A 13,221-nucleotide genomic window follows, 5' to 3' on the forward strand; every position below is an offset into this window, starting at 1 on the left:
CTGACCAAGACAGGCAGCATTTATACAATCTAATTTACATATGCACAAAGAATCTTCAAATTCAGACAAGATTCCTACTACCAACCAAAATTTGCCTCTGTTACTCAATAACAGTAATTACTAATTTATAGTTAAATTTCAGTCTTTATATTCTGTAACTTCTAGGCAAGATTTAGACATTCAAATTTTTCATTTTTTAAAATAAGACCTCTAATGCAAAAAAAATCAACTGTACTCTTTAAAGAAATAAAATAATGACCTATAAAGGATATATTTTGGAGTTAACCATTAAAGGAGAGTTTTTTTTTTTCCTTTAGAGAAAAACATTTTTAATAAAGGAGAGTTTTTTTTTTTCCTTTAGAGAAAAACATTTTTAATAATGTAAATGTATAGAGCATAAGGTTTGAGAGACAAATTTACTTTGTAGCTAACAGTTCAGGAATGCATTCTTTATGCCCAATAAATAAATATCACATTAAATATGTATTTTCAAAACATGATGATTAAACAAACAATAAATTATAGCTTCTTTTTTATCAGTTTTAAAGTTACTGCCATTCATGGGCATTGTCAGCAATATAGTAAAGTGAAAATTTAATTCTTAGTTTTATCAATGTAACAGTTTACAGCCAATCAGCCTTCGAAATTCAAATAATGTAACACATTGAGATTCAAAATCAAATAAAGCCATTAAGATAAACCCTATCTTTTGCGCAAAGAAAAAACCTTTGAATTTTGAAATTCTATTTGAAATCAGTTGCTACCAATTTTATCTACAAAAGCCAAAGCTATACCCTAAAATAGTATATACACTGCCATTTTGTTTTTTAAAACTTCAAAGTTTTAGGCCATGAAAATATTGACTCATCTTCAGCATTTTTATAAACAAAACAAATGAAAACAATACAAAATTACTAAGATGGCACCTACCTAGAGCATAATGGTTATTAACTAATCGGATCTTTGCATTAGAGAAGATACCAATATCAGTAATTGCTAATTTTCTGCAAGTCAGAGAACACCTAATATTTTTCCTTTGAAATAAAAATAGTCAAAAGGCTACCGCTATACAACTCAATGTTCTGAATTCATTTTTATTTTGGATATTTATAGCAATTTGCATGAGCTAAAGAGTTAAATGATGTTTCATGATTATATAAAGTACAGACATTAGAAAACAAAAAGTAGGGAACGTTTCAACACGTTCCTCTAAGGAGTTGGTAAAGGAGTCTGTGTTACCTGCACAGGTGCAATAACAGCACAGGGGCCACCTTCAAACTGTTCTAATGCAGATCCCTCTGATTCACTAAACACAAACCCTAAAAATGAAAGCAAGCAGCAAAGATTAAAAATGTAATTCAAGTAGTAGCTAGGAGAATGTTTCATATACTTTGCTTTGAGAAAGAATACTTATCACAATAGCAAAATATCTGCAAGTCATCAGAGACAGTGGTTCTTAACTTTTGGGGGGGATCAAGGAACCTTTTTAAAAAAGCTATGGAACCTATGTTCCCCCTCCCAAATATAAGTGTCCACACATACACACACACACACACACACACACACACACACAATTTTGTACGCAGGGACTCCTCTAGGGGGATAAAGTGTGGACTTTAGTGAAAATATGCTAAATCTGACTTTTTTCAATCTTTGAGTTACATTCTATAAGCTAAAAATTAAATAGCATCATACATGGTAAATATGCCGATATTGTCTCCATATTAATTTAAATATTACCCAACCAGCATTGACTCATAGCAGCTAGTGGAAGTTCTTCCAAGGGTCCTGAGCCAGGAGACAGGAGAATCCAGATATTATCTGGATAACCTTGGAAAAATCATTTCACCTCCCTAGGCCTCAATTGTTCTTAATGTTAAAATGACCACTTCCAATTCCAACATACTAGAAAGAAAATTCCATTAATTGTTACAGTTCAACCATTCAGTCAAGTTCAAGTCAGTTCAAGTTAATGAACATCAGATATACCAATTATCTAAGGTATATTCATGAATGACATAGTTTCTGGTCTGGCAAAGCCAACAGTCCAGTGAAGAGAGACATACAAACACATATTACTAACATAATGAATAAATTAATGGTATAACAGAAGACTGGAGAGTGATGTGTATAAAGGAAGGAATGACTTACTCTGTCTGAGTTAAATCAGAACAGATGACTTTCAGGCTGATCTTGAATAGGAGTTTGCCTGAGAGGCAAAAATGGGCAAATGAATCAGGTAAAGAAAGTATCTTTATTAAAGGAAAAAGGTTTTGTGAGAACCAGGAAAGCTTATGGATCAGAGGGAAATTTACTGTAGCTAAAGGGTGGTTTGGGCATAGAGAGGAGGTGGCAAATGGGAGGTGGGCAGGATTACAGGGGGTTAATACGATTCACAAGCAAAAAAGTCTTTCAGTACAGTAGTAATGTGATCATATTGGATTTTTTTTTTCTCTCTTTTTAAAGGACCAGAATGGGGAATAGGTTGTTTCAACAGCCTTACAGAGATGGGGCTGACCTAATAAAAGCAACATTACTGTGGAGAAGAGAAACTATATTCAAATGCTATTTCTGAGGTAAAATTGAGATTTGTCGACTATGTTTAAGTGGGGCAAAGGCTTGGCACAAAAGAAACAAGAGCTGCCTCTGATGTTTCTAGCTTGAGACACTAGATGGTGGCAACTGAGATAAATACTGTAAAGGTTCCTATTCCATCCCACCTCCTCTCTCTTTACCTTCAATCTCTCTCTTCCAAACTGCTTTAAACATGTATCTCACATATTTCAAAATGAAAAAACCAAAAAAACCCTTAAGATTGTACCCGAAACTCTAACCAGAACTCCATCATTCTTGTCCTCTCAAAGCCCACCTAGTCACCTACACATACCCCATCTCAATTTTCTTACCTCACAACTTATTCAACCCTCAATAATCTGGTTTTCAACCTATGACTGCACCAAACTCCTTCTCACCCAGGTTCATCAGTGTCTGGCAGAAGCTATTTCTCAAGTTTTAGCTATTTAATCTTTCAAAGAATCACCTGAAATGCTGACCACAAACTTCTGAAAAAATCTTTGTCCCTTGGCTTCTTGATCTCACTTGTTCCAATTTTTCCTTTTCTAGTTCTTCTCAGTCTCCTTGATCAACTCCTTTTAAATGCTAATATTCCCCAGGTCTTGGCTTCAGGATCTATGCTCTTTTTATTCTACAAATTCTTCCCGGGTAATCTCATCTACTCCCAGGATTTCCAATACTGGTTATAACGCGGTAATTCTCAAATACAGCCCAGCTCAGAACTCCAAACACAGAGTCTAAATCCCTCAACATGGTCCTGTATACTCTGGCTTCTGGCTGTTTCTCTTACTTCATCCTTTGTCATGCTCCCTCTTTAGACTCTAGGCATGCTGAACTTCTTTCAGGTCCTCAAATATTCCATTTTTCTCTCTAGTTTCTTACCCTTTGTACATGATGTTCTTTCTGCCTGTGACACCTAACCCTTTCTCTGAAAAATTCTGACTTATTGTTTAGGTTTCATCCTAAGATAAAGTCCTCTGGGTTCAAGGCTCCTAGTACATTTCTAGAAATCCTACCTCTCCTTATAGTTCAAACCACCATCATCTTTCATCTGGAATGCCATTAAGAGTTTCCAACCAGATCTCCCCATTCCTCACTGCCTCCTCCCCAACCTTCATCCAGTCACCAGAGCTACCAGAGTATTTTAGAAATGAAAATCAGATTTTGTCAAAGCCTGCTTAAAACATCTCGCTGCAATTAGAACAAAACACAAATTCTTCTTTTTTATGGCCTAAAAGACACTATATGATTGATCTATCAATCCAAATAACCCTCAGAGTTCACTCTTACCATCATATCTGCAGTGACCTTAGGTCCCTGGAACATCCCAAGGTCTTTACCTGGGGCCTGGATGCCTGCCGTTCTGTCTGTATGAAGTGCTCTCTCCCCTACTCTCCTTACATAACTAAATCCTTCTCTTTCTTCAGAACTCAGTTTTGGGCATTAACTCATCAGAGAGCTATTTCCTGACAAGCCAATATAAGTAGTCTCTCCTAGCATCCCCAGCACAACTGATACTTATCATAATCTGTAATTATTGTTTGTTTACTGGTTTATTGTCGGCCTTGCCTTACAGGTACCTTGCTGATTTTATTGACTACTGTTTTCCCATGGTATGTTGCATACCTATTGCTCAATTAATGCTTGTTTGTTGAAATTTTGGCAGGGAAGATAACAGGGGTGTTTGTTTCTAGGAATGCCAAGTTCAGTTTCAAAATGTGAGATAACCATTTGACAACATTTAGAAGTAGGTGATATGGGTCTGGAGCTTAGGGCAGGAGTTAGGATTAGAGATCGAAATTTGAATCATCCTAAACATGTCACTTGAAGTGAATGAGAGCATGCAGAACAAAAATAATGAAGTTGGGAACATTAAAAAGTGAGCAGAGGCTGAGTCAGGAAAGTCGGACTGACAAAGATTACAAAGGTAAGAGTAAAACACATTCAATGAGGTCCTAGAAAGGAAAAATCAGAAGCAAACAATAGTCAACTGTTACAAATGCCGCCGAGTAAAGGTATAAATTAAAATACTGGATTAAGCATGTCACTGCCAAAGCTAAAAAAAGAAATTTAGAGTGCTGAGGAGAGTAACCAAATTTTAAAGGGTGGAAGTAATTCAGATTAGAAAGAGAAAAAGTAAAAGCAATCTACAGTCGGCCCTCTATATCCCTGGGTTCTGCATCTGTGGACTCAATTCCAGACAGAAAATATTCAGGGGAAAAAAATGACTGGGTCTATACTGAACATGCACAGATTTTTTTTTTTTGTCATTGTTCCCTAAACAATACAGTAAACAATACAGCATAACAACGTAGCATTTACATTGTGTTAGGTATTATAAGTAACCTAGAGATGATTTAAAGAATACAAGAGGAGGTGCGTAGACTATATGCAAATACTATCCCCTTTTATATCAGGGACTTGAGCATTCCAACACCTGGGGATTTTGGTATCTGCAGGGGGTCCCAGAACCAACTCTGCTGGGATACAAACAGACAATTGTATTTACTAAACAAGTTTGACAGAAGGGAAAAAAAAGAATTGTTATTTTTGTGGAATGAAGTCCCTGAGTTTTTTTTAAAAAAGGAAAAGCAATTATATGGAAAAGAGAAAGTTCAAGGTCTCCAAGTCCTCAAAGAGAACTGAAAACTGAGAAAGGTTCTCAAATGTGGCCCACAGATCCCACAGGAAGTCCTAGAAACCCTTTTGGGGGTGCCAATTTTCATAATATTACTAAGACATTATTTGCATTTTTCATTATGTTGACATTTACGATGATGATACAAAAGCAATGGTGGATTAAACTGCTGGTTTCTCAGCACACATCACAGCAGGGACAACAAGCTGTACTAGTAATCATCTCCTCGAGAACACTACCATACCCCCACATGCCCACAGAGCCAATTTAAGAACGTCCTTACTGATGCCATAAAAACTACTAATTTTACTAAATCTTGACCTTGAATGCAATGCCATTTTTTAAAATTCTGTGGGACAAAACGAAAGCTACCCACAAGGTATTTTTGCTACGTACTAAAGTATAATGGTTGATAGTTACTGCGAAGAAAAGTTCATGTGTACTTTTTTGAATTTCAACCCGAACTAGCTGCTTTTTTAAATGGGGTGCTATTTTTGCTTTGAAGAATTATCTACCAACTACAATTATTCAGACTTGGGTACCTGACAGACATTTTTCTCAAAAATGAATTAAGTGAACTTGACACTGCAAGGACAATAATTGACTATTTTTGCCAGTGATAAAATTTCAAGTTTTCAAGCAATAATTTGGAAAACTTGTGTCCTCTACTGTTATTCTGATGAGATCCATGGTAACAGTAACAAATGTGACTTTTGATATTGTATAATGAAATACATTAACATTTGGAAAACTGTTGTAAACCAGAAGACCAATAATTTCCAAATGTCTGATGTATTCTGTTACAAAGTAATGCACAGGTAAGATATCTGTTCAAAGCACAAGACAGACCAAAAGATTTCAATTTAACAGCGTATGTAAAGTACGTTGATGTAGCTTCAGATTCCATACTTCAACTAATCTCTCAAACACTACCACTTGTCAAGTTTTGGTATGACATCAAAGAAGAATATCCACAATTATCTGAGAAGGCTATTATAATACTTCTACCTTTCCCAATTACATATGTGACGCCAGATTATCTGCATATACTTCAACCAAAACAACATATTGCAACAGACTGGAGAGGCAAATGTCAGAATCCACATTTGCTCTTCTAATGAACTAAGCATTAAAGATATTTGCAAAAATCAATGCCACAGGTCTCACTAGTTCTTTATTTTTCATACTGAAGTCCTTAATATTTAAGAGTATATATATATATAATGGAGACCTGAGTTCAAAAAACTTAAGAGCCACTGATAGAGGAGGAGAAATAAATCTCACAGGACTTTTAAGTGAAAGATACAAAGAGGAAGTGAAAAGATGTTACTTATTGAGAGGGAGGAGAATGAGAGGGTAGAGAATTGAGGAAAATCTTAATTCTGAAAAACTTAAGAAAAGCTGATAAAGAACTAAGAAGCACTGAGGGTTTGGCTAAGGTTTAATTACTACATTTGTACTGGAGCTGGACACAATTTTCTCCAGCAATACACAGCAGTCTGGGAGATCGATGAAAGTGGAGAACTGGAAATACATAAGGTGGATTAAACAAATTTAATAAGGACAAGTGATAATATTAACACAAGTAAATTTAAGGATCAATGTAGGAACAAGAGATGAAGCCAAGAGGCCTTTGCTGTTTGCCCAGCTCTTCTCCTACATGGAATAAGGAAAGGGCCCCTGGTGTTTTAGCCAAGTGCAGAGGAAAATTAGGCTCTGCAACATTTTTGGTGTATGAAATAAATGTGAATTAATAATGGATTCTTGCCTTCCTTAAAGATTTTATTAATATAATATAATTTTCAAGATCCATGGTGGGGCTTTTAGTTAGAACTACATTACAGTGAGTTGCTTTTGCATTTTGAACATTAAACTCCATGGAGAGAAATGTAGGAAGACGTTTTCTGCCAAATGCTGTTTAATTCTAGCATATATGTTTGAGTGTGTTAATCGATAATGGACAAAGGCTATTAGCCTACTTCAGCTAAACTAAAATTAAATATTCTATCTTAAATCAGGACTATACTAAGTAGGCTTCTTCTTTTATAATAAGGCTTTACTTGAGTTTAAATTTCTCAGGACATAGAGTTCCTTTTTTTGCCAAGTATGCTCATATTCAAATTATTCCCTGTTTTTAAAGGAATTAACTTGTTACAAAATGGCTGTTTTTTTTCCTGATTAGATCTGAAAATTTCCATCCAAAGCATCTGATCCTAAATATATAATTTTGTATCACATCCCGTAGTACTACAAATCACAGAATCCTTTCTCAGTTTCACATTTTATAGTTCATAACTAGTTTAAACCTGAGCCATGAACCTCTTTGCAATTTTCCAGTCTCTTATTTCCATATTTCTTACTATACATATATACATTATTCAAACCAGTGGTTTAACTATTACAAGTTAAATGATCTTGGTTGAGTCAAATGTCTGAACTGGACCTTAGTTTCCCCCTAAAAGTGAGGATAACTACATTTGTCCTTTGCTATCTTTTAGGGTTGTTGTAAGGATTAAATAAGATTTTCAAAACTATAAAGCATAATACAAATATAGGACATTTAAATACTTTGAAGTCTTTGAATTAAAAAACACATTATGTATTCAAAGTACCAAGAAATTAACTTTGTTGTATATGCTTACAAATTGTGGATTTAAAAAAAAATTGGTTGTTAGGCAAATTATGATTTAGGTATGTTAGAGAAAGGAAAATCTATACTTCAGGGAAATAAAAGGCTTCCAATAGCAAAAATCTCTGAAATGATGCGATCCACAGTATTAGCCTCACTTTGGAAGAAAAATTAATGATAGTAATACATCATTTTATTACTTTGGTAAAATGTTAAATCATGTTATAGTATACACCCACACATGCTTTCAAACATTAACCCAAATGTATTAACTCCTAATACATTTTATACATATATTTTAACTGATCCCTCATTTTTCCTAAATTGTTAAATCTCATGTTTTTCATATTACATTAAAAAAACAACTGTCCTATACTGAAAGCCCCACACTCTAATTTTAATCAACTACACCACCCCTCCAAATAACACACTGCTACAAATAGCAAAATTGAATTTCTCTCTTTCTCATCAATCTTTAGGTGAAAAAATAAAATAATTTAATGCTTTGAGGAACAAAAAAAGGAAAAAAATGGTTTCTGAGAGTTTATAATTTTGATTGGACACTGGCAAACTACAGTCCTCATCTGCTTTTACCAAGAACGTTGTGGAACACAGCCACACCCATACTACATATGGTTATTTGCTGCAACAGCACAGATGAGTATTGAAACAGGGACAATAAAGAGCACTGGCCCTTTACAGAAGTTTGCCAACAATGAGCTAGATAATCAATATTGAAAAGAAAATAAACTCCCAGTAAGTCAAAATGTTTTCATTTAATACTACTTCTATTAGGTCTAGCTCATTCTCACTTTAGTTCTGGCTGAGATGTGGTCAACCTCACCTCCTCCTCCTATTTCCACTACTGCCCTGGGACCAGCCACCTTTTCTCCCCTGGATTATGGCAATTGTCTCTTATCTGATCTTGCTGTCTCATTTAATCTACTACAGTCTATCCTCAAACACAGTAGCTAGATCGATCCTTTAAAAACATGTCAAATCATGTCTCTCCTCTGCTCCAAACCTTCCAATGACCCCCATTTCACTCAGAATAAGAGCCAAGGTCCTTACAATGGCCTAGAAAGCTTGTATGATGAGGGTCATATTATTTCTTACATCATCCTTTATTACTCTCCTCTTCTCATTCCCTCTCCAAACTAACCTCCTTCCTGTTCCTTGAACAACAGGCCAGGCATATTCTGCATTAAGCTTTTTTATAATGGCCATTCCCTCTGCCTGGAAACGCTCTTTCTACAGATGTCTGCATGACTAGCTCAGTGACTCAAAGTGTTTGCTCAAATCTCATTTAAAACGAGGCCTACTCAGCCCATCCCACCCCAGAACTCCCTAATCCCTCACCTCGTAACTATTTATTGTATACTCTTACTTTACATTACATTATGTTTATTGTGTGTCTTCCCTCCCATCCCATTGAGTCTCAACTGTAAGGGCCTGGAACACTGGTAGAGTTTGTGTGAACAGGGAAGAGAAAATAAGCAGTGCCAGTAAGCTAGAGAAGTGAAAAATAAAAATTTTTTTTTGAAAAAACTACTATAGGCAATTAAGCAGGAGGAAAGCAGGGAGGAGTAAAGAATAAATTTTTAAGTTAAAAAAAATCCACCAATTTCAAGCCTTTAAATTATGTGGCTTACTGCTTTTAAAATAAAAATTGACCAAAGAAAAATAACACCTCATTCCATATTTCTTTACAGAGAACAGATTTGCAGAAGAGAATTATCTGAAAATGCCAAATCAATTAACAACTATGTGCCACTCCTGCAGCTTATATCGTTTGAACAATGTCAAAATAATTTAACTTGACCAATGTAATTTCATAAATATAAAGTTATATCTAGAGAGACATTCTATTTATTCCAAGTACAACACCAGAATCAAGCTTTCAAAAGACTGAGATTGCAATTGTCAAAGCACAGTTAAAAACTATGAAATAAAGCTAGAGTTGATGTCACATTATTAATGCAGCAAAGCAGTATCTTGTGGCTCTTCCCACAATCCCAAGTGACTGCCACAGCAATATTTAGCAATAGCCACTAAGAATCAACGAATGAATAATACGGCAGTTAACGTACCAAATCCTATAACAGCACCTGATTCGGATGTTAAAAAGTACATGTTTGGCTGCCTTAAAATATTGATCAATGTATAATAAGATCTTGAAGAATTACATATTCACAATATAACTTCACTCTCTGAAAAGCAGAAGAAATCATTTTAAAATGGTATTGACTGAACTAATCTTAAAGAACTTCTGCATGATTAAATGTGGTACAGCATTCTAATAGATCACTATGAAGTTTTATTTAGGATGATTATCCATCAAATACACACTAATGTCTTGTATTATATGTGGAAAGCCACAGATAGATCTTTGTCTTAGTCCATAATTGTTAATTAACTGCTTTTTAAATTAATGTAACAACAGTTACCATTTACTGAGTGTACTATGTCAGACAGTGTCCTAAGTGCCTAAGGGTATTCACATGGCCTTTAATCTCACAACAACCCTATAAGGTTGACACTACTACTATCTGCATTTTACAGAGAAGAAAAATGAGGCTTAAGTAAGTTAAATAATATGAACCTACAACCTGGGTACACCTACTCCAAACACTGGCTGTTAATCATTATTAGAACTGCCTCCCTGAGTCTTCCTTGAATTTCCATCACAGTATAAATATATATAAGGCTGAATATTACCTTACTCTACATTGTGAAATATTTAATAAATGTTAACTGATTACCGTGGAAGTTTTTCTTAACCCTTCATAGTTGTGTGTATTTTAGAGCCATTCACTATTAAGATAAATAAATCAAAGTGGGAAGTTTTAAAATAAAATCTGCAAATGTAGGTGCCCAAGATAAAAAGAGCCAAAGTAATTACATGTAGGATTTAGAAACTCAAAGGGAAAGAATGAAAACAGAGCTGTATTTGGAGTTGGGGGACTTGGAATTCACTCCCAAGTCTCTCAATTTGTGCAACCTGGCCCAGTCATTTGCCTTTACGACTCATTTTTCTCACCTGCAAAACAACAGTGATGGACTAAATAATCCGATTTGCCATAATAGATCATGATTCTAATTTTATCGGCTCTTAACAGACATATATGGGAGGGAAAAAGGAATTACTTAAATCCTGAATTTTTGTTACAAAATACACATTTTTGAAATAGGGATTTATATTTATTATGTCACAATTTTCCCAAATCCTTTGGGAACAGGTGTTTTCTAAACAAATTTTTTAATAATAATAGTGTTTTGCATACATCACTGATCTTCGGACTCCAAAAGCTATGACCTTAACCTCACCATAACCTTTCTTAAGACACATTAAGTAATGTGTTGTTTGCGTTTTACTAATCAAAACCTACGTATTAGGGATAATTACTAGTATAAGACGCCCAGCACAGACCCTGGCACGGCACAGGAATTCAATAAAGTTACTTGTACTATTAATAAATTTTATATAAGTAAAAATCTTGTCTAAGTTACATTAGACCGGCAGGAAGTGCTGTGATCCATATTCCTTTTTCAATGTAACAGATACTAAACCCTCCCGAAACCGAGGATACTTTGAGCCAAGAGGACACTTTGTAGCAAGCAATATTGTGTTTATATATACCGGGTACCACGCCTAACCACATAATTACACTACAAACAACAAAAATGCTTTCTGGAATTAGCCACCTTGACTTTTCCGGGGACGTCCCTCTCTCCAAAAATAGCCCATACACCAGTAACATAAGGCTCTGTCAGAGGGTAAAGATCCAGACGGCCACGGCACTCCTTGAGAAACTGACACCGCGTCACTTCTTATATTTTACTTATATAAGAAGTCTTCAGTGTCACACACTGTAGCCCAACAAGGGCCACCCCTCCCTTTCTCCCCAGCCGAAGGGCAACCCCAAGAGTGGAAGAGGCGCTTCGGGTCTTTAGCGCACAGCTGTAACCATTCTCCTACCCAACCTCTCCCCCTAGGGCGGGCAGGGCGTGTCTAAAGTCCAGTTTCGGTGCTGAGAACGGCAACTGGGACAAAGTGAGAGGCACCCGAGGGGCTGGATCGAGAAGCGCCACCGCCAGAGTCCCGCAGGGCAAAGGAAGCGGCGGCTGGCAGTGAGAGCGGAGCCTAGCCAGGGTACCTTGCGTCCAGCGGCAGAAGATGGTATCAGAGAGACCGGGGCTGCTCTTGGTGCCCCACACCAGCTCCATCAGCTCTTTAGTCAGTTCGGACATGATGGGGCACCGGCGGGAGGGTCTTCGCTTTCAGGACTCCTGCCCCGGCACATGGGGAAGGGGCAACTTCGGAGACAGCAGTTGCGGGACGGCAGCGGCAAGCGAATTTGAAGGTTAGAGGCGAGCGAGGAAGGCGAAGGGAGAGAGAGCTACTCGCAGGGACCGCGCCTGTCAAGCCGGGTCGGGGCGGCAGCTGGTAGTTTCCCGTACCGGAAGTGCTGGGGCTACTTCCGGCTCCGTTTTCTCTCCCGCCCCCAGACCCAGAGGGTCCGGGAGTCACCTCCCCGGAAGCGGAAGTGGGGGCGGGAAAAGCTGCGGAAGGCGGTGGAAAAGAACTCTGGCTTGAGTTGTGTGTGGCACCCTTAGGTGGTGTCATAGTTTTTGTGTTGGGCGGATACGTTTCGAGGGTGTTGGCGTATTTTCTGCTTTCCTGGAACACCTCCTCCCCGTGAGCACTGCTCCAGTCTCAGCTTGGAGGCTCTGCGGCCCCAGCCCTAGTGGCTAGAACACATGCCCATTCCTTAAAATTTGTAATAAGCCCCAGTGGCTAGAACACATGCCCATTCCTTAAAATTTGTAATATTAATTTTGCGAAACTAGGACTATAGGCAGTGGTTGAAATCACGGGGAGGTAACAACACCTTGTGTAAACAGCTGCTCATAAGTTGGAGACTGCCCGCCTCTGTGCCTCTATAAATCATAATGTCAAACTGACTAGTACCTAAATGATGTGACATGATGTGCATTAGAAATGCTTCTATCAGGTGTAACGCAGAATTATAAAGCTATTTGTAGGGCAACAGATCAGAGCAACCTGTTGGTAAATGTTACAGCATTTTCATCACCTGTCTTTGAGACTGTAGGGCGTGTGGGCAACACCTGGACTAAATTCCAGGTTTTAGTCATTGAACAGCAATGAGATAAATTTAGTTTATGTGAAAACTTACATTTGTGCAGCTTTAAAAAGGAGGGCTTGTATTCCTTGATTTTTTAATTTAAAACGAACGGGCAAAATCTGATTTTGTAAAAAAAATCTGAGTTCTTATTTTTGGTTCTATAAGGAGGCTTTCCTATATGCCTGGGAAACCATATTACTTTGAAATGCAGTTTCTCGTATTTAGGAGGCCAG

General features: G+C 37.0%; 1 protein-coding gene across 7 annotated transcripts in view; it reads right to left on the bottom strand.

The window, feature by feature from the left end:
- The window catches only part of MINDY3 (MINDY lysine 48 deubiquitinase 3), a 74,401-nt gene extending 62,071 nt beyond the window's left edge, over positions 1–12,330 (bottom strand). For 6 of the 7 annotated variants that reach the window (XM_045534063.1, XM_045534062.1, XM_045534065.1 and 3 more), the window contains exons 1-2: positions 11,999–12,330; positions 1,240–1,319 (exon numbers count right to left, since the gene is read on the bottom strand). In XM_045534063.1, coding sequence (XP_045390019.1) covers positions 1,240–1,319; positions 11,999–12,092 — 174 coding nt within the window. In that variant the 5' untranslated portion in view covers positions 12,093–12,330. The remainder of the gene's footprint in view (positions 1–1,239; positions 1,320–11,998) is intronic. The other variant, XM_045534066.1, reaches the window with a different exon arrangement.
- Positions 12,331–13,221: the final 891 nt, after the last annotated feature.

Source organism: Lemur catta, chromosome 1, assembly GCF_020740605.2.
Source record: "Lemur catta isolate mLemCat1 chromosome 1, mLemCat1.pri, whole genome shotgun sequence".
Classification (NCBI taxonomy): domain Eukaryota; kingdom Metazoa; phylum Chordata; class Mammalia; order Primates; family Lemuridae; genus Lemur; species Lemur catta.